The sequence below is a fragment of the Poecilia reticulata genome, chromosome 22 (assembly GCF_904066995.2).
Source record: "Poecilia reticulata chromosome 22, P_reticulata-male-v2, whole genome shotgun sequence".
NCBI classification, from domain to species: Eukaryota; Metazoa; Chordata; class Actinopteri; order Cyprinodontiformes; family Poeciliidae; genus Poecilia; species Poecilia reticulata.
The window spans coordinates 17873826-17894389 of record NC_088851.1 but is presented as its reverse complement, the minus strand read 5'-3'; the positions used below and the strand labels follow the sequence as shown (position 1 = coordinate 17894389).

The 20564-nt window shown below is 33.6% G+C and overlaps 1 protein-coding gene across 11 annotated transcripts; it reads left to right on the top strand.

The window, feature by feature from the left end:
- Positions 1–1192: 1192 nt before the first annotated feature.
- LOC145550011 (uncharacterized) lies at positions 1193–17433 on the top strand. Of its 11 annotated transcripts, XM_081603279.1 has the most exons (71): positions 1226–1701; positions 1825–1905; positions 2004–2066; positions 2460–2627; positions 2745–2780; positions 3194–3265; positions 3352–3449; positions 3546–3659; positions 5046–5159; positions 5239–5352; positions 5429–5542; positions 5621–5734; positions 5828–5941; positions 6021–6131; positions 6216–6320; positions 6401–6514; positions 6599–6712; positions 6793–6963; positions 7048–7152; positions 7233–7337; positions 7422–7532; positions 7611–7724; positions 7803–7913; positions 8007–8120; positions 8200–8310; positions 8395–8499; positions 8580–8693; positions 8778–8891; positions 8972–9142; positions 9227–9331; positions 9412–9516; positions 9601–9711; positions 9790–9903; positions 9982–10092; positions 10186–10299; positions 10379–10489; positions 10574–10678; positions 10759–10872; positions 10957–11070; positions 11151–11321; positions 11406–11510; positions 11591–11695; positions 11780–11890; positions 11969–12082; positions 12161–12274; positions 12368–12481; positions 12561–12671; positions 12756–12860; positions 12941–13054; positions 13139–13252; positions 13333–13503; positions 13588–13692; positions 13773–13877; positions 13962–14072; positions 14151–14264; positions 14343–14456; positions 14550–14663; positions 14743–14853; positions 14938–15042; positions 15123–15236; positions 15321–15434; positions 15515–15685; positions 15770–15874; positions 15955–16059; positions 16144–16254; positions 16333–16446; positions 16534–16647; positions 16730–16843; positions 16927–17040; positions 17122–17235; positions 17320–17433. In XM_081603279.1, the coding sequence occupies exons 1-71, from the start codon at positions 1602–1604 to the stop codon at positions 17416–17418; spliced, it is 8013 nt and encodes a 2670-aa protein (XP_081459405.1). In that variant the 5' UTR covers positions 1226–1601; the 3' UTR covers positions 17419–17433. The 11 variants fall into 11 exon arrangements, with proteins under 11 accessions (XP_081459415.1, XP_081459414.1, XP_081459412.1 ...); XM_081603280.1 differs by lacking the exon at positions 16730–16843; XM_081603281.1 differs by lacking the exons at positions 15515–15685; positions 15770–15874 and having other exon boundaries at positions 1225–1701.
- Positions 17434–20564: the final 3131 nt, after the last annotated feature.

The window sequence follows — 20564 nt, the reverse complement described above, 5'->3', positions numbered from 1 at the left end:
CAGATTTATGGCCCACTTACTTAGTGCCAGACTGGATTGTAAAGTTTTATTGCCTTAATAAAAGCAGCCAGAATTTACTCAGGGTGTCTTTTCCTGACGTAAAAAAATGTTTCATGATCTGAAACATTCAAATGTGACCATCTTTCTTTTTTAAAAAAATGGGCAAGTAACTATGACACTGTGAGTTATATGTTTGTCATGAGTGAATATACCGTTAATGCATTTACCATGCTTTTTTAGCGGATCACGGTATTGGGGAGAAACATTACTGTTTTCACAACTGATTCCACTGTATTTCACATGTAACTCTGAACACAACTGTCCTCTTGTTCAGTTATGAATTAAGCCTTTCTCTTCAGCGAGATCCAAAATGCAAACAGGTGCTTTCAAACTTTGGCAGAAATTTGCTTACTTCATTTGCATTGCACCACTTTTAAGGAAACACAGAATATTTGATCACGTAAGGCTCAAGCCGTGGCATGGATGTGCTGCGTAGATTTATTCTGTCAAGGAAAGTTGGTAAATTCAGTTCACTTGCAGTGTGTTTAATGGATCTCTAACAAGTGGATTTGTTGGAGATCCATTACTTTTAATATAATGTGAAAGGTAGATGGCATTATCATATAAATGAAGCAAATCATGCCATACATGTGCTAGAAAAATACATGTGTGAGTTGTATTACTCATTTTTTGATAACAACATATTTTGGCAGTCGAAACTTTATATTTAAATCTTAAAATATGTTTGTGGCCTATAGAAACAGGGGTTCTGTCAGATTCTTAGATCAGCAGAATAAAAGATGAACGGGTAATGCAATTTCTTTCAGAATTATATTTATCGTTAGTGCAAGCTGGATGTGAACAATGCTTTTATTTTAGTATAAAAATAAGGCCACCTATTAAAGCCCAAGAATAGAAAGATTGGAGGAGCAATTCAGGCTTGATCAATTTAGAGATCACTTCCATAAAATTTACTTGTTGGTGGTAAGAAAAAAGAGCTTACGCTAACTTCTCTTGAGGTATGACAACTTCCAAAGTACTCATGACATGGTTGGCTTTAAATATATGCAGATTGGTACAGTGCAATATAAGCAATTTAGGTGACCATTGTGCAACCATCAGCACAAAATTGTTTTCTGCTCCATCACAACCCCAGTGCAAATTTACATAGAGTATAGGCCTGTCTACTGTGGAAATCTACTTCTTTTAAAAATGCTTAGTAAGAAACATAAGCAGCAAACAAACAATTATATGCAAAAGAAAAACTGGATTTGTTAAAGGCGGATCCTAGGACAAAAGAAATGAAATGACGCCCTTGATGACGGATCAAAAACATTTGCATTGCATTCCTGGCATCTGCGAAAAAAAACAAAAAAAACAGACAACATACACTCTGTAGTCATGCTTAAATTTGCAAATTAAAACAGACTGAATAGTAATGATGCCACAACAGGTTTCTGTTACGATAACGCCACACAATCCATATTTGATCTAAACCATGTCGCAGAAGCAGCTACACACTCAAGTGGGACTTAAAAATATATAAAATCAAGCTGTAGTCAAGTTATTTGCTCATTCAATCTGCCTTCTTACTTTGAATTATGACAGCGCGGGCTGTAAACACTCGATGGATGTTTGCTGTTGTGAAACTTTCTCTGCTTTATGCAGCTTTGCTCCAGGACCATTTTTGTGAAGCTTCATGTAAGTAATAAACGTTTTATTGAGATCATGTATTGTTTTACATTTACAATTATATAATTTTTCTTAAACAAGTACTTTTTATTTAGCTTTGATATGATGTTCTTAAGTGTTGTTTCTTTACAGGCCCAAATACAAGAACCAGAGTGAAAAACATTCTGTTTATTTCTCCTCAAAATATTACGCTCAATACTACTTTTCCAACGGGTGAGCTTGGATTTACAGTGACAATAGTGTTTAACAAGAACAGCTACTGTGAAAAACCAAATTAAATGTTTTGCACTTGGTATTTCTCTATACTGCAGATGCTGTCTATATAAATGAGAGTGGGAAAAGGCTGTGTTTCAACCTCCAGGAAAATAAAACAGGTGCGGTAGCCGAATATTATTATTTTCGTCAATGTGATCATGAATGTCTCCGTCTTCTTAAATAAATGATTGTGACTGTCCGTGTTGTTGAATGTGTGCATGAATTAAGATAAAATTTTTTGAGAACTGGTTGATGCTGTTTTTACCATGCTAATTTTGAATTCTGGAACTGGAGATTGCTTGTCCCCTTGCATTAAACTAACCTGGCTTTCATACAGTACAATAATACAAGTTGAGAAGCTATAGAAATGTATTTGTGTATACATACCAGAATGTTGTGGTGGAGAGTTATCAACTTGAACCAATCCATTTTAACTGGATAAACCTAATTCAGTTTCTGGTCAGCGATTAGCAGGCACAGCATTGCTGACAGATATGTGATTGTATTTTCAGGTTGTTGTTTACGTGAGGATTTCGACTGCAGCCCCAAAATAAGTTTGGCTGGTAACTGTTACAAACTAACGCTGAGTGAAAAAGCATTATGCAACCAAGATGTTGTCGTGTTGCAGAACCCAACATATACATTTTCATGTATGCCATCAACATTCTACAACTCACAAGGTACAATGCTCTTTTTGAACTAAAGCAGGGAGAGCGTCCCCTGTTGGTGAAAATAATTACATGTCAATGTCAATGTTATCTCTTTATGCAAAAGGTCTTTCTCATTCTTTGTTTCAGGTTTAATGCTGAATATTCACAACTGCTTAAAAATGGGTAAAGTCACGAACACAGATTTGGCACAAACAATGCCTGAAGTATCCATACCTCTTGAACTATCAAACAATGTTGATGTTACCACCATAAACCTTTTTTATTTTACAAAGTTGCAAAGTAAAATTGTATTTTACTGGGATTTTGTGTGGTAGGCCACAGGAAAGAAGCACACAACAGTTGGAATAAAGTGATGCAGTTTTAATTATTTTTTAAAATTATTTATCAAGTTTATAAACCACACATCATTTTGGTCCACTTTAACAACCCAGTAAACTACATTTGGGTCTGAAGAGAGATAATTTTCAAGGGGTATGAAGACTTAAAAAAGGCACTTTCTCTTCATTTACATTTGCATGCAAAGTTACTTTACATATTGTAAAGTTTATAACTTTATTTTTTCTTGCACTGTTAAGGTGGACCAACCATTAGATTTGGCCTGGATCAGCTGTTTGGAAATTCAACATTTGAGGAACCGTTATGTGAAGGTATTTTATATCAGTGCCATTGAAGAATTTTCTAGTAAACATTTGATAAATGTTTACTAGAAACATTTATCAATGTTTTTATATAGGTACATGGCCAAGATTCGGGAGCAATTCTTGTCGAAACAACATGCAAGCTGCATCACTGATCACAACAAACAGTTCGGTTTCTCCAACAAGTTATGTGGTAAGATGACCTTCGTAATTTTTACTTCTGAAAGACAACTAGGATTCCACACATAATTTTTTTTAGAAATAAGTATAAAACATTTCTATACTCTAGACATTACCACCTACAAACAATAGCACTTCATCTGGCACTGCACAACCGGAAAGTGCAACCACAACCTCAAATTTCAGCACCTTAAGCATTTCAGTTTCTCAAACAAGTCGTATGGTAAGATTTTGATATTTTTGTATTTTTGAAAGAACTAATATTTCATATGTCAAAAACTAATACAATATTTTAGGGATGCATGGTATATAACTGTATTAACATCAACTGATAGTTATTTTTTAACATTGTGGTATAAAACTGGAACAATATCAATAACTGATATTCATTTCCAGCTTGTTTCCATATGTTTCTGGAATGGAGGTGGTTAGTCATGTGGTATTTCTTTGGTCATGTGATAGTGATGGAGCGCAGGATTGTGGAAAGTTAAGCTGAAGTAGATAACAATGGCGAGGTAAACATTATGATTGTGTTTTCAAAGTTTCGAAATGGTACTAAAATGTACATAATATGTCTAATATCAGTAAATATTAGTTATCAGCCAGACCAGCAATAGATGCATCAGATATTGGCTCAAATTCTTATATTGGTGCATCCCTACAATTTTTTATAACCAATATCACCTAAAACAACTACATTTCATCAGGAACTACAGGACAATATAGTTTGTTTACACCCTAGACTTTCAGCAACTTAAGTAGTTCTGTTTCACAAACCAGGTATTTGGTACATCGAGCTCTGCCATTTTTCTCTTGAGAAAAAAAGTAATATTTCACCAATTAAGTATAAATATAATCTTTATGAACGAGGTTTCCAAAACTACAAATGACAGCTATTCATCAAGGAACGCGGAGACAGAAAGTTTATTTGCAAGTACAACTTTCAACCACTTGAGCAGTTATTTTTCTCCAAAAAGTAATTTATTTTGGTTTATCTCGGAAATTGTTTTATTTAGAAGATAGGTAATAATTAAATAAAACAATTTATAGAATATTTTATACACTAGACATTGCCACCTAAAAACAACAGCAGTTCATCAGGGACTGTACAGTCAGAAAGATCACCAACAACCCTAAATTTCAGCACCTCGAACAGATCTGTTTTTTCAACAAGAAATGTGGTAAGTTGGCCTCTGTAATTTTTATTTTTGAAAGACAATACTTCACACATCAAAACTAAATACAGTCTTTTATGAACTTTCAATCGTACAAGCAGCACCACTTCATTGGGGAGTCCAACCCATATTACTTTGTTTACAACTTCAAATTTCAGCAACTAAAGGAGTTCTGTTTCTCAAAAAAGTTATTTGGTAAGATGATGTCAGTAATTTTCATGTTTTAAAGACAATTAATTTTTCATACATGAATTTTTTATTTTTTTTTATAAAGTAGACGTCACCACATGTAAATGACAGCACCTCATCAGACATAGTTTGTTTACAACCTCAAATTTCAGTGTGTCAAGAATTTCTGTGTCTCATAAATATTTGGTAAGTTGATTTATATTTTATATTTCACATAACAAAAATTTATATCTTTTACACGTTAGACATCGCCATCTGAAAACAAAAGCACTTCATCGAGTGCTACACGGTCAGAAAGTCCAAAAACAAGCCCCAATATCAGCAACTTAAGCAGTTCTTTTGCTCAAACAAGTCACTTGGTAAGTTGACTTCTGTAATTCTTATTTTTTAAAGATCATACAACATTTCACATAATAAATATGATCCTTGATGAACTAGGCATCCACAAGTACAAGCAACAGCAATTTTACAAGAACAACAGATAATGACAGTTTGCTTGCAACCTTGAATTTAAACACATCAAGCAGCTCAGTTTCTCAAAACAGTCATTTGGTAAGTTGGTCTTTGTATTTTCATTTTTGGTGGACATCTAATGTTTCAAAAAGTTAAACATTTTTTTATGAACCAGATGTCACAACATACAAATGAAAGCACTTCATCAGGTGCAACAGACCAAGGTTCTTTGTTTATAACCCCGAATTTCAGCCCTTCAATCAGTTCCGCTCCTCAAACAAGTGTTTTGGTAAGTTGATCACTGTAATTCTTATTTTTGAAAGACAATCAACAAATTAAGTAACAAATGTGATCTCTGATGCACTAGGCATCCAAAAGTACAAGCAACAGGACGTTATCAAGAACAACAGACAATGACAGTTTGCTTACAACATCAAATTACAGCACCTCCAGTAGTTCCGATTCTCAAACAAGTAATGAGGTACAATAATCTATGTAATGGTTATTTTTGAAGAGACTATAAACACTTCATAAATCAAATGTAAGCATTTCATTTATGTACTTTTTGAACCAGGGTTCAAAAAGTACAGGAAACATCACTTCATCAGAAACTACAGACCAAAACAGTTTGTCTCCTAGTCCAACATTCAGCACATTAAGCAGTTCTGTTCCTCAAACAGGTTATTTGGTAAGGTGATTTCCATACTTTCTTGTTTGGTAGATAACGGCTATTTCATATATTTAAAGTACAATCTTTTGTGAACTAGCCTTCAAAAAGTACAAACAGCACTTCATCAGAGACTTCACATTCGAATGGTTTGTCTGCAACACCAATTTTCAGAAACTCGAGCAGTTCTGGTCCTCAAACAAGTTATTTGGTAAGGTGATGTCCATATTTTTCATGTTTGGTAGATAACTAATGTTTCACACATGAAAAATTGAAACAATCTATTATAAACTAGACGTCACCACCTGAAAACACTTCAACAAGTTCAACAGAACAAGATGGTTTTACAACCCAAAATATCAGCACCTCCAGCAGTTCCATTTCTCTATCAAGTATTAAGGTAATTAGATCTCTGTAATTTTTATTTCTGAAAGGCAATACTTCAGACATCAAAACTAAAATTGATCTTTTATGAACCAGGCTTCGAGTCATACAAATGACACCAATTCACCGGGGAGTGCAAGTCAAAATACTTTGCTTACAACTTCAAATTTCAGCAACTTGAGCAGTTCTGTATCTCAAACTAGTTTTTTGGTAAGGTAATTTCTATATATTTCTTGTTGTTTTGTTGACAACTAATATTTCACACATTAAATGTAACAATCTTTCATGAAATAGACATTGCAAGCTACAAATGAAAGCACTTCATCAGGTGTAAGAGACCAAGAAACTTTGATTACAACCCAGAATTTCAGCACCTCAATCAGTTCTGATTCTCAAACAAGTAATGAGGTAATTAGATCTCTGTAATTCTTATTTCTGAAAGACAATAATTCAGACATCAAAACTAAAGTTGATCTTTTATGATCCAGGCATCCAGTCGTACAAATGACACCACTTCATCAAGTAGATCAAGCCAAAATACTTTGTTTACAACTAGAACAAAAAACATCACTTCATCAGAAACTAGAGACCAAAACAGTTTGTCTTCTAGTCCAAAATTCAGAGGGTCAAGCAGTTCTGTTCCTCAAACAAGTTATACGGTAGAGTGGTTTTTGTACTTTTCATGTTTGGTAGATAACTAACGTTTCACAAATGAAAAATTAAAACAATCTATTCTGAACTAGACGTCACCACCTGAAAGCACTGCAACAAGTGCAACAGACCAAAATGATTTTGCAAGTCAAAATATCAGCACCTCCAGCAGTTATGTTTCTCCAACAAGTCATAAGGTAAATTGATCTCTGTAATATTTATTTCTGAAAGACAATAATTCACACATCAAAACTAAAGTTGATCTTTTATGATTCAGGATTCCAATAGTACAAATGATACCAATTCATCGTGGAGCTCAAGTCAAAATCCTTTGTTTACAACTTCAAACTCAAACCGTTCTGCTTCTAATAGAAGTTATTTGGTAAGATGATATATGTATTTGTTTTTATTCAAAAACAATTATTGTTTCAAGTATGAAAACTTACTTCAATATTTTATGACCTAGACGTCACCACCTTCAAATGAAAGCATTTCATCAGGAACAACAAATGGAGATAATTTGTTTACAAACTCCAATTTGAGTGACTCAAGAAATTCTGTGTCACCAAAATATTTGGTAAGGTGATTTATATTTTATCTTGAAAACTAACAAATATTACACACATCAAATTGAATAACTTTGTTTACACACTAGACATCATCACCTATAAACAACAGCATTTTATTGGGGACTGAACAGTCAGAAAGTCAAAAAACAAGCCCCAATATCAACAACTTGAGCACTTCTTCTGCTCAAACAAGTCACTTGGTAAGTTGATCACTGTAATTCTTATTTTTGAATGACAATCAACAAATTAAATAATAAATGTGATCTCTGATGCACTAGGCTTCCAAAAGTACAAGCAACAGGACGTTATCAAGAACAACAGACAATGACAGTTTGCTTACATCAAATTACAGCACCTCCAGCAGTTCCAATTCTCAAACAAGTAATGAGGTACAATAATCTATGTAATGGTTATTTTTGAAGAGACTATAAACACTTCATAAATCAAATGTAAGCATTTCATTTATGTACTTTTTGAACCAGGGTTCAAAAAGTACAGAAAACATCACTTCATCAGAAACTACAGACCAAAACAGTTTGTCTCCTAGTCCAACATTCAGCACATTAAGCAGTTCTGTTCCTCAAACAGGTTATTTGGTAAGGTGATTTCCATACTTTCTTGTTTGGTAGATAACGGCTATTTCATATATTTAAAGTACAATCTTTTGTGAACTAGCCTTCAAAAAGTACAAACAGCACTTCATCAGAGACTTCACATTCGAATGGTTTGTCTGCAACACCAATTTTCAGAAACTCGAGCAGTTCTGGTCCTCAAACAAGTTATTTGGTAAGGTGATGTCCATATTTTTCATGTTTGGTAGATAACTAATGTTTCACACATGAAAAATTGAAACAATCTATTATAAACTAGACGTCACCACCTGAAAACACTTCAACAAGTTCAACAGAACAAGATGGTTTTACAACCCAAAATATCAGCACCTCCAGCAGTTCCATTTCTCTATCAAGTATTAAGGTAATTAGATCTCTGTAATTTTTATTTCTGAAAGGCAATACTTCAGACATCAAAACTAAAATTGATCTTTTATGAACCAGGCTTCGAGTCATACAAATGACACCAATTCACCGGGGAGTGCAAGTCAAAATACTTTGCTTACAACTTCAAATTTCAGCAACTTGAGCAGTTCTGTATCTCAAACTAGTTTTTTGGTAAGGTAATTTCTATATATTTCTTGTTGTTTTGTTGACAACTAATATTTCACACATTAAATGTAACAATCTTTCATGAAATAGACATTGCAAGCTACAAATGAAAGCACTTCATCAGGTGTAAGAGACCAAGAAACTTTGATTACAACCCAGAATTTCAGCACCTCAATCAGTTCTGATTCTCAAACAAGTAATGAGGTAATTAGATCTCTGTAATTCTTATTTCTGAAAGACAATAATTCAGACATCAAAACTAAAGTTGATCTTTTATGATCCAGGCATCCAGTCGTACAAATGACACCACTTCATCAAGTAGATCAAGCCAAAATACTTTGTTTACAACTAGAACAAAAAACATCACTTCATCAGAAACTAGAGACCAAAACAGTTTGTCTTCTAGTCCAAAATTCAGAGGGTCAAGCAGTTCTGTTCCTCAAACAAGTTATACGGTAGAGTGGTTTTTGTACTTTTCATGTTTGGTAGATAACTAACGTTTCACAAATGAAAAATTAAAACAATCTATTCTGAACTAGACGTCACCACCTGAAAGCACTGCAACAAGTGCAACAGACCAAAATGATTTTGCAAGTCAAAATATCAGCACCTCCAGCAGTTATGTTTCTCCAACAAGTCATAAGGTAAATTGATCTCTGTAATATTTATTTCTGAAAGACAATAATTCACACATCAAAACTAAAGTTGATCTTTTATGATTCAGGATTCCAATAGTACAAATGATACCAATTCATCGTGGAGCTCAAGTCAAAATCCTTTGTTTACAACTTCAAACTCAAACCGTTCTGCTTCTAATAGAAGTTATTTGGTAAGATGATATATGTATTTGTTTTTATTCAAAAACAATTATTGTTTCAAGTATGAAAACTTACTTCAATATTTTATGACCTAGACGTCACCACCTTCAAATGAAAGCATTTCATCAGGAACAACAAATGGAGATAATTTGTTTACAAACTCCAATTTGAGTGACTCAAGAAATTCTGTGTCACCAAAATATTTGGTAAGGTGATTTATATTTTATCTTGAAAACTAACAAATATTACACACATCAAATTGAATAACTTTGTTTACACACTAGACATCATCACCTATAAACAACAGCATTTTATTGGGGACTGAACAGTCAGAAAGTCAAAAAACAAGCCCCAATATCAACAACTTGAGCACTTCTTCTGCTCAAACAAGTCACTTGGTAAGTTGATCACTGTAATTCTTATTTTTGAATGACAATCAACAAATTAAATAATAAATGTGATCTCTGATGCACTAGGCTTCCAAAAGTACAAGCAACAGGACGTTATCAAGAACAACAGACAATGACAGTTTGCTTACATCAAATTACAGCACCTCCAGCAGTTCCAATTCTCAAACAAGTAATGAGGTACAATAATCTATGTAATGGTTATTTTTGAAGAGACTATAAACAATTCATAAATTGAATGTAAGCATTTCATTTATGTACTTTTTGAACCAGGGTTCAAAAAGTACAGAAAACATCACTTCATCAGAAACTACAGACCAAAACAGTTTGTCTCCTAGTCCAACATTCAGCACATCAAGCAGTTCTGTTCCTCAAACAGGTTATTTGGTAAGGAGATTTCCATACTTTCTTGTTTGGTAGATAATGGCTATTTCATATATTTAAAGTACAATCTTTTGTGAACTAGGCTTCAAAAAGTACAAACAGCACTTCATCAGAGACTTCACATTCGAATGGTTTGTCTGCAACACCAATTTTCAGAAACTCGAGCAGTTCTGGTCCTCAAACAAGTTATTTGGTAAGGTGATGTCCATATTTTTCATGTTTGGTAGATAACTAATGTTTCACACATGAAAAATTGAAACAATCTATTATAAACTAGACGTCACCACCTGAAAACACTTCAACAAGTTCAACAGAACAAGATGGTTTTACAACCCAAAATATCAGCACCTCCAGCAGTTCCATTTCTCTATCAAGTATTAAGGTAATTAGATCTCTGTAATTTTTATTTCTGAAAGGCAATACTTCAGACATCAAAACTAAAATTGACCTTTTATGAACCAGGCTTCGAGTCATACAAATGACACCAATTCACCGGGGAGTGCAAGTCAAAATACTTTGCTTACAACTTCAAATTTCAGCAACTTGAGCAGTTCTGTATCTCAAACTAGTTTTTCGGTAAGGTAATTTCTATATATTTCTTGTTGTTTTGTTGACAACTAATATTTCACACATTAAATGTAATAATCTTTCATGAAATAGACATTGCAAGCTACAAATGAAAGCACTTCATCAGGTGTAAGAGACCAAGAAACTTTGATTACAACCCAGAATTTCAGCACCTCAATCAGTTCTGATTCTCAAACAAGTAATGAGGTAATTAGATCTCTGTAATTCTTATTTCTGATAGACAATAATTCAGACATCAAAACTAAAGTTGATCTTTTATGATCCAGGCATCCAGTCGTACAAATGACACCACTTCATCAAGTAGATCAAGCCAAAATACTTTGTTTACAACTAGTACAAAAAACATCACTTCATCAGAAACTAGAGACCAAAACAGTTTGTCTCCTAGTCCAAAATTCAGAGGGTCAAGCAGTTCTGTTCCTCAAACAAGTTATACGGTAGAGTGGTTTTTGTACTTTTCATGTTTGGTAGATAACTAACGTTTCACAAATGAAAAATTAAAACAATCTATTCTGAACTAGACGTCACCACCTGAAAGCACTGCAACAAGTGCAACAGACCAAAATGATTTTGCAAGTCAAAATATCAGCACCTCCAGCAGTTATGTTTCTCCAACAAGTCATAAGGTAAATTGATCTCTGTAATATTTATTTCTGAAAGACAATAATTCACACATCAAAACTAAAGTTGATCTTTTATGATTCAGGATTCCAATAGTACAAATGATACCAATTCATCGTGGAGCTCAAGTCAAAATCCTTTGTTTACAACTTCAAACTCAAACCGTTCTGCTTCTAATAGAAGTTATTTGGTAAGATGATATATGTATTTGTTTTTATTCAAAAACAATTATTGTTTCAAGTATGAAAACTTACTTTAATATTTTATGACCTAGACGTCACCACCTTCAAATGAAAGCATTTCATCAGGAACAACAAATGGAGATAATTTGTTTACAAACTCCAATTTGAGTGACTCAAGAAATTCTGTGTCACCAAAATATTTGGTAAGGTGATTTATATTTTATCTTGAAAACTAACAAATATTACACACATCAAATTGAATAACTTTGTTTACACACTAGACATCATCACCTACAAACAACAGCATTTTATTGGGGACTGAACAGTCAGAAAGTCAAAAAACAAGCCCCAATATCAACAACTTGAGCACTTCTTCTGCTCAAACAAGTCACTTGGTAAGTTGACCACTGTAATTGTTATTTTTGAATGACAATCAACAAATTAAATAATAAATGTGATCTCTGATGCACTAGGCTTCCAAAAGTACAAGCAACAGGACGTTATCAAGAACAACAGACAATGACAGTTTGCTTACAACATCAAATTACAGCACCTCCAGTAGTTCCGATTCTCAAACAAGTAATGAGGTACAATAATCTATGTAATGGTTATTTTTGAAGAGACTATAAACACTTCATAAATCAAATGTAAGCATTTCATTTATGTACTTTTTGAACCAGGGTTCAAAAAGTACAGAAAACATCACTTCATCAGAAACTACAAACCAAAACAGTTTGTCTCCTAGTCCAACATTCAGCACATCAAGCAGTTCTGTTCCTCAAACAGGTTATTTGGTAAGGTGATTTCCATACTTTCTTGTTTGGTAGATAACGGCTATTTCATATATTTATAGTACAATCTTTTGTGAACTAGCCTTCAAAAAGTACAAACAACACTTCATCAGAGACTTCACATTCGAATGGTTTGTCTGCAACACCAATTTTCAGAAACTCGAGCGATTCTGGTCCTCAAACAAGTTATTTGGTAAGGTGATGTCCATATTTTTCATGTTTGGTAGATAACTAATGTTTTACACATGAAAAATTGAAACAATCTATTATACACTAGACGTCACCACCTGAAAGCACTTCAACAAGTTCAACAGAACAAGATGGTTTTACAACCCAAAATATCAGCACCTCCAGCAGTTCCATTTCTCTATCAAGTATTAAGGTAATTAGATCTCTGTAATTTTTATTTCTGAAAGGCAATACTTCAGTATTCAAAACTAAAATTGATCTTTTATGAACCAGGCTTCGAGTCATACAAATGACACCAATTCACCGGGGAGTGCAAGTCAAAATACTTTGCTTACAACTTCAAATTTCAGCAACTTGAGCAGTTCTGTATCTCAAACTAGTTTTTCGGTAAGGTAATTTCTATATATTTCTTGTTGTTTTGTTGACAACTAATATTTCACACATTAAATGTAATAATCTTTCATGAAATAGACATTGCAAGCTACAAATGAAAGCACTTCATCAGGTGTAAGAGACCAAGAAACTTTGATTACAACCCAGAATTTCAGCACCTCAATCAGTTCTGATTCTCAAACAAGTAATGAGGTAATTAGATCTCTGTAATTCTTATTTCTGAAAGACAATAATTCAGACATCAAAACTAAAGTTGATCTTTTATGATCCAGGCATCCAGTCGTACAAATGACACCACTTCATCAAGTAGATCAAGCCAAAATACTTTGTTTACAACTAGTACAAAAAACATCACTTCATCAGAAACTAGAGACCAAAACAGTTTGTCTCCTAGTCCAAAATTCAGAGGGTCAAGCAGTTCTGTTCCTCAAACAAGTTATACGGTAGAGTGGTTTTTGTACTTTTCATGTTTGGTAGATAACTAACGTTTCACAAATGAAAAATTAAAACAATCTATTCTGAACTAGACGTCACCACCTGAAAGCACTGCAACAAGTGCAACAGACCAAAATGATTTTGCAAGTCAAAATATCAGCACCTCCAGCAGTTATGTTTCTCCAACAAGTCATAAGGTAAATTGATCTCTGTAATATTTATTTCTGAAAGACAATAATTCACACATCAAAACTAAAGTTGATCTTTTATGATTCAGGATTCCAATAGTACAAATGATACCAATTCATCGTGGAGCTCAAGTCAAAATCCTTTGTTTACAACTTCAAACTCAAACCGTTCTGCTTCTCATAAAAGTTATTTGGTAAGATGATATATGTATTTGTTTTTATTCAAAAACAATTATTGTTTCAAGTATGAAAACTTACTTCAATATTTTATGACCTAGACGTCACCACCTTCAAATGAAAGCATTTCATCAGGAACAACAAATGGAGATAATTTGTTTACAAACTCCAATTTGAGTGACTCAAGAAATTCTGTGTCACCAAAATATTTGGTAAGGTGATTTATATTTTATCTTGAATACTAACAAATATTACACACATCAAATTGAATAACTTTGTTCACACACTAGACATCATCACCTACAAACAACAGCATTTTATTGGGGACTGAACAGTCAGAAAGTCAAAAAACAAGCCCCAATATCAACAACTTGAGCACTTCTTCTGCTCAAACAAGTCACTTGGTAAGTTGATCACTGTAGTTGTTATTTTTGAATGACAATCAACAAGTTAAATAATAAATGTGATCTCTGATGCACTAGGCTTCCAAAAGTACAAGCAACAGGACGTTATCAAGAACAACAGACAATGACAGTTTGCTTACAACATCAAATTACAGCACCTCCAGCAGTTCCAATTCTCAAACAAGTAATGAGGTACAATAATCTATGTAATGGTTATTTTTGAAGAGACTATAAACACTTCATAAATCAAATGTAAGCATTTCATTTATGTACTTTTTGAACCAGGGTTCAAAAAGTACAGAAAACATCACTTCATCAGAAACTACAGACCAAAACAGTTTGTCTCCTAGTCCAACATTCAGCACATCAAGCAGTTCTGTTCCTCAAACAGGTTATTTGGTAAGGAGATTTCCATACTTTCTTGTTTGGTAGATAACGGCTAATTCATATATTTAAATTACAATCTTTTGTGAACTAGGCTTCAAAAAGTACAAACAGCACTTCAGCAGAGACTTCACATTCGAATGGTTTGTCTGCAACACCAATTTTCAGAAACTCGAGCGATTCTGGTCCTCAAACAAGTTATTTGGTAAGGTGATGTCCATATTTTTCATGTTTGGTAGATAACTAATGTTTCACACATGAAAAATTGAAACAATCTATTATAAACTAGACGTCACCACCTGAAAACACTTCAACAAGTTCAACAGAACAAGATGGTTTTACAACCCAAAATATCAGCACCTCCAGCAGTTCCATTTCTCTATCAAGTATTAAGGTAATTAGATCTCTGTAATTTTTATTTCTGAAAGGCAATACTTCAGACATCAAAACTAAAATTGATCTTTTATGAACCAGGCTTCGAGTCATACAAATGACACCAATTCACAGGGGAGTGCAAGTCAAAATACTTTGCTTACAACTTCAAATTTCAGCAACTTGAGCAGTTCTGTATCTCAAACTAGTTTTTCGGTAAGGTAATTTCTATATATTTCTTGTTGTTTTGTTGACAACTAATATTTCACACATTAAATGTAATAATCTTTCATGAAATAGACATTGCAAGCTACAAATGAAAGCACTTCATCAGGTGTAAGAGACCAAGAAACTTTGATTACAACCCAGAATTTCAGCACCTCAATCAGTTCTGATTCTCAAACAAGTAATGAGGTAATTAGATCTCTGTAATTCTTATTTCTGATAGACAATAATTCAGACATCAAAACTAAAGTTGATCTTTTATGATCCAGGCATCCAGTCGTACAAATGACACCACTTCATCAAGTAGATCAAGCCAAAATACTTTGTTTACAACTAGTACAAAAAACATCACTTCATCAGAAACTAGAGACCAAAACAGTTTGTCTCCTAGTCCAAAATTCAGAGGGTCAAGCAGTTCTGTTCCTCAAACAAGTTATACGGTAGAGTGGTTTTTGTACTTTTCATGTTTGGTAGATAACTAACGTTTCACAAATGAAAAATTAAAACAATCTATTCTGAACTAGACGTCACCACCTGAAAGCACTGCAACAAGTGCAACAGACCAAAATGATTTTGCAAGTCAAAATATCAGCACCTCCAGCAGTTATGTTTCTCCAACAAGTCATAAGGTAAATTGATCTCTGTAATATTTATTTCTGAAAGACAATAATTCACACATCAAAACTAAAGTTGACCTTTTATGGTTCAGGATTCCAATAGTACAAATGATACCAATTCATCGTGGAGCTCAAGTCAAAATCCTTTGTTTACAACTTCAAACTCAAACCGTTCTGCTTCTCATAAAAGTTATTTGGTAAGATGATATATGTATTTGTTTTTATTCAAAAACAATTATTGTTTCAAGTATGAAAACTTACTTCAATATTTTATGACCTAGACGTCACCACCTTCAAATGAAAGCATTTCATCAGGAACAACAAATGGAGATAATTTGTTTACAAACTCCAATTTGAGTGACTCAAGAAATTCTGTGTCACCAAAATATTTGGTAAGGTGATTTATATTTTATCTTGAAAACTAACAAATATTACACACATCAAATTGATTAACTTTGTTTACACACTAGACATCATCACCTACAAACAACAGCATTTTATTGGGGACTGAACAGTCAGAAAGTCAACAAACAAGCCCCAATATCAACAACTTGAGCACTTCTTCTGCTCAAACAAGTCACTTGGTAAGTTGATCACTGTAATTCTTATTTTTTTTAAAGACAATAAATATTTCACGAACTGAATAATAACTATGATCTTGGATGAACTAGGCTCCCAAAAGTACAAGCAACAGCACTTTTCCAAGAACAACAGGGAATGAAAGTTTGCTTACAACCTTGAATTTAAGTTCATCAAGCAGCTCAGTTTCTCAAATAAGTTACTTGGTAAGATCATGTCTGAACTTTTCATGTTTGCTGGACAACTGATGTTTCACCATACACATGTAAACAATCTTATTTGAACTAGACGTCACAACCTACAAATGAAAACACTTCATCAGGTGCAAAAGACCAAAAAACTTTGTTTACAACCCCAAAATTCAGGACCTCCAGCAATTCTGATTCTCAAACAAGTAATGAGGTATAACAATCTATGAAACTGTTATTTTGAAAGTCTATTAATACTTCACAAATCAAATGTAAACCTATTCTTTTATGAACCAGGGTTCAAAAGAGACAAAAAACATCACTTCATCAGGGACTTCAGGCCAAAATGGTTTGTCTACAAGCCCGACTTTCAGTAGCTCTAGCAGTTCTGGTCCTCAAACAGGTCCTTTGGTAAGGTGATTTCTGTATTTCTCTTGTGTGGTTCACAACTAGTATTTCTTAAATTTAGAAATACAATCTTTTGTGAACTAGGCTTCAAAAAGTACAAACAACATCACTTCAGCAGGGAATATAGACCAGAGTGGTTTGTCTACAAGTCCAACTTTCAACAGTTCAAGCAGTTCTGTTTCTCAAACAAGTTATTTGGTGAGGTGGTTTCAGTACTTTTCATGTTTGGTAGATAACTAACGTTTCACAAATGAAAAATTAAAACAATCTATTCCGAACTAGACGTCACCACCTGAAAGCACTTCAACAAGTGCAACAGACCAAAATGATTTTGCAAGCTCCAGCAGTTATGTTTCTCCAACAACTCATAAGGTAAATTGATCTCTGTAATTTTTATTTCTGAAAGACAATAATTCAAACATCAAAACTAAAGTTGATCTTTTATGATCCAGGATTCCAATCGTACAAATGACACCAATTCATCGGGGAGCTTAAGTCATTATACTTTGTTTACAACTTCAAACTCAAACAGTTCTGCTTCTCATAAAAGTTATTTGGTAAGATGATATATGTAATTGTTTTTCTTCAAAAGCAATTATTGTTTCAAGCATGAAAACTTACTTCTATCTTTTATGACCTAGACGTCACCACCTTCAAATGAAAGCATTTCATCAGGAACAACAAATGGAGATAATTTATTTATAATCTCCAATTTGAGTAACTCAAGAAGTTCTGTGTCACCAAAATATTTTGTAAGGTGATTTATATTTGATGTTTAAAACCAACAGATATTACGTCATCAAAATTAATAACTCATCTTATACATCAGACATCACCACCTACAAACAACAGCATTTCATTGGGGACTGAACAGCCAGAAAGTCAAAAAACAAGCCCCAATATCAACAATTTGAGCACTTCTTCTACTCAAACAAGTCACTTGGTAAGTTGATCACTGTAATTTTTATTTTTGAAAGAAAATAAATATTTCACAAACTGAATAATAACTTTAATCCTTGACGAACTAGGCTCCCAAAAGTACAAGCAACAGCACTTTTCCAAGAACAACAGGGAATGAACGTTTGCTTACAACCTTGAATTTAAGTTCATCAAGCAGCTCAGTTTCTCAAATAAGTTACTTGGTAAGATCATGTCTGAACTTTTCATGTTTGCTGGACAACTGATGTTTCACCATACACATGTAAACAATCTTATTTGAACTAGACGTCACAACCTACAAATGAAAACACTTCATCAGGTGCAAAAGACCAAAAAACTTTGTTTACAACCCCAAAATTCAGGACCTCCAGCAATTCTGATTCTCGAACAAGTAATGAGGTATAACAATCTATGAAACTGTTATTTTGAAAGTCTATTAATACTTCACAAATCAAATGTAAACCTATTCTTTTATGAACCAGGGTTCAAAAGAGACAAAAAACATCACTTCATCAGGGACTTCAGGCCAAAATGGTTTGTCTACAAGCCCGACTTTCAGTAGCTCTAGCAGTTCTGGTCCTCAAACAGGTCCTTTGGTAAGGTGATTTCTGTATTTCTCTTGTGTGGTTCACAACTAGTATTTCTTAAATTTAGAAATACAATCTTTTGTGAACTAGGCTTCAAAAAGTACAAACAACATCACTTCAGCAGGGAATATAGACCAGAGTGGTTTGTCTACAAGTCCAACTTTCAACAGTTCAAGCAGTTCTGTTTCTCAAACAAGTTATTTGGTGAGGTGGTTTGTTTCATTTATATTTTTAAAGTCCAATAATACTTATTTGAAAATGAATATGATATTGTACAAACTTGGCGTTAAAAAGTACAAACAACAGCACCTCATTAGACCAAAATGGTTCTTTTAAAACATTAAAATTCAGCAGCTCAAGCTGTTTCATTTCTCATTTAAGTTATTTGGTAAGACAATCTCTATACGTTTCATTTTTAGTATGCAAATAATGCTTAAGTAGTTTAATAAATACATATTTTTATGCACTAGACATCGTTTCCTAAAAACAACAGCACTTCATCAAGGACTGCACAAACAGAAATTCCAAAAAAAGCACAAATTGTCAGCATCTCAACCAGTTCGGTTTCTGAAACAAGTAATCTGGTAAATTAATCTCTGTAATTGTTATTTTTGAAAGACTACTAATATTCCACAAATCAAAAATAAATAAAATTTTGATGAACTAGGCCTCCAAAAGTACAAACAACGACACTTCTTCAGTGACTAACGACGAAAAGGTTGTATCTACACGCTCAACTTTCAGCAACTCAGGCAGTTCTGTTTCTCAAACAAGTTTTGTGGTAAACAAATTTCAGTCATTTTAGTTATTTTAAAGAAACAAATACGTCTGACATTAAAAAATAAACGCAATCTCTTATTTAATAGAAATCAGCACCTACGAACAACAGCACTTCATCAGGAGCTGCACAGTCATTAAATTCAACAACAGCACTGAATATTCATGATGTAATCAGTTATTTTTCTCGCACATGTGGTAAGTTGCCCTGTGTTACTTTTATTATTGAAAGACAATTAATACTTCACACATCCAAAATAAATACAATACGTTATTAACTAGGCTTAAAAAACACAGTCAACATCACTTCAGTAGCTCAAGCAGTTCTGTTTCTCTAACCAGCTGTTTGATAATGTGATCTCTCTGATTTCTGTCATTTTTATTTTTGAAAGGCATCAGATGTTTAACACATCAAACATTAATACAGTCTTTTATGAATTAGACTTCCAAACGTACAATCGGCATCTCTTCATCAGGATCTGCACAGCCAAAAGATAACTGACTGCAGGTGTGAGTAGAGGGAGTAGAAGATCGACTGAGGAGAGAGAGAAAGAGAGAGAGAGAGAGAGAGAGAGAGAGAGAGAGAGAGAGAGAGAGAGAAAGAGAGAGAGAAAGAGAGAGAGAAAGAGAGAAAGAGAGAAAGAGACGGGGGGAGGGGAGTGGCATGGGGGTGAGGGAATAAATCTAACATTAAAGCAAACTAAACATAATAAAACTAGAGTAACTAAAAATAACTAGACACAAGAATAAGCATAAACTCAAATCATTATGAAAGGTCTGAACAAAAAAGGCAGGAACAAGGCTAAACTATTCAAAATAAGAAACTAACGCAAAATTATAATGAAACTAGAATCAAAGCATACTACAAAACAACTCAAGAACCTGGGATTCAAACAGTTTTCAGCAATTTAAACTATTCTGTTGCTCAAACAAGTTCTTTTGCAAATTGACCTCTGTAATTTTAATTTTTGAAAGACAACTAATATTTGACGTGTCAAAAATTAATGTAATGTTTCACGAATTAGATTTCCAAGCCTACAAATGATAGGACTTTCTCTGGGACTGGAAAGCCAGAAAATACTATCACAACCACGGCTTTCAGAACCTCAAGCAGTTCTCTTTCTCAACCAAGTTATTTGGTAAGTCAACTTCTGTAATTTCTTTTTAAAGAAATAACTGACATATTACACACATAAAAACAACCTTTGTTTCAAACTAGACCAC

Bases quoted from the DNA above. Each gene is read 5' to 3' on its own strand.
- LOC145550011 (XM_081603279.1), top strand. From the start codon at position 1,602: ATGACAGCGCGGGCTGTAAACACTCGATGGATGTTTGCTGTTGTGAAA. The intron at 10,490-10,573 runs GTAAGGTGATGT...ATTATAAACTAG, and splicing joins GTCCTCAAACAAGTTATTTG to ACGTCACCACCTGAAAACAC. The intron at 15,875-15,954 runs GTAAATTGATCT...TTTATGGTTCAG, and splicing joins TTTCTCCAACAAGTCATAAG to GATTCCAATAGTACAAATGA.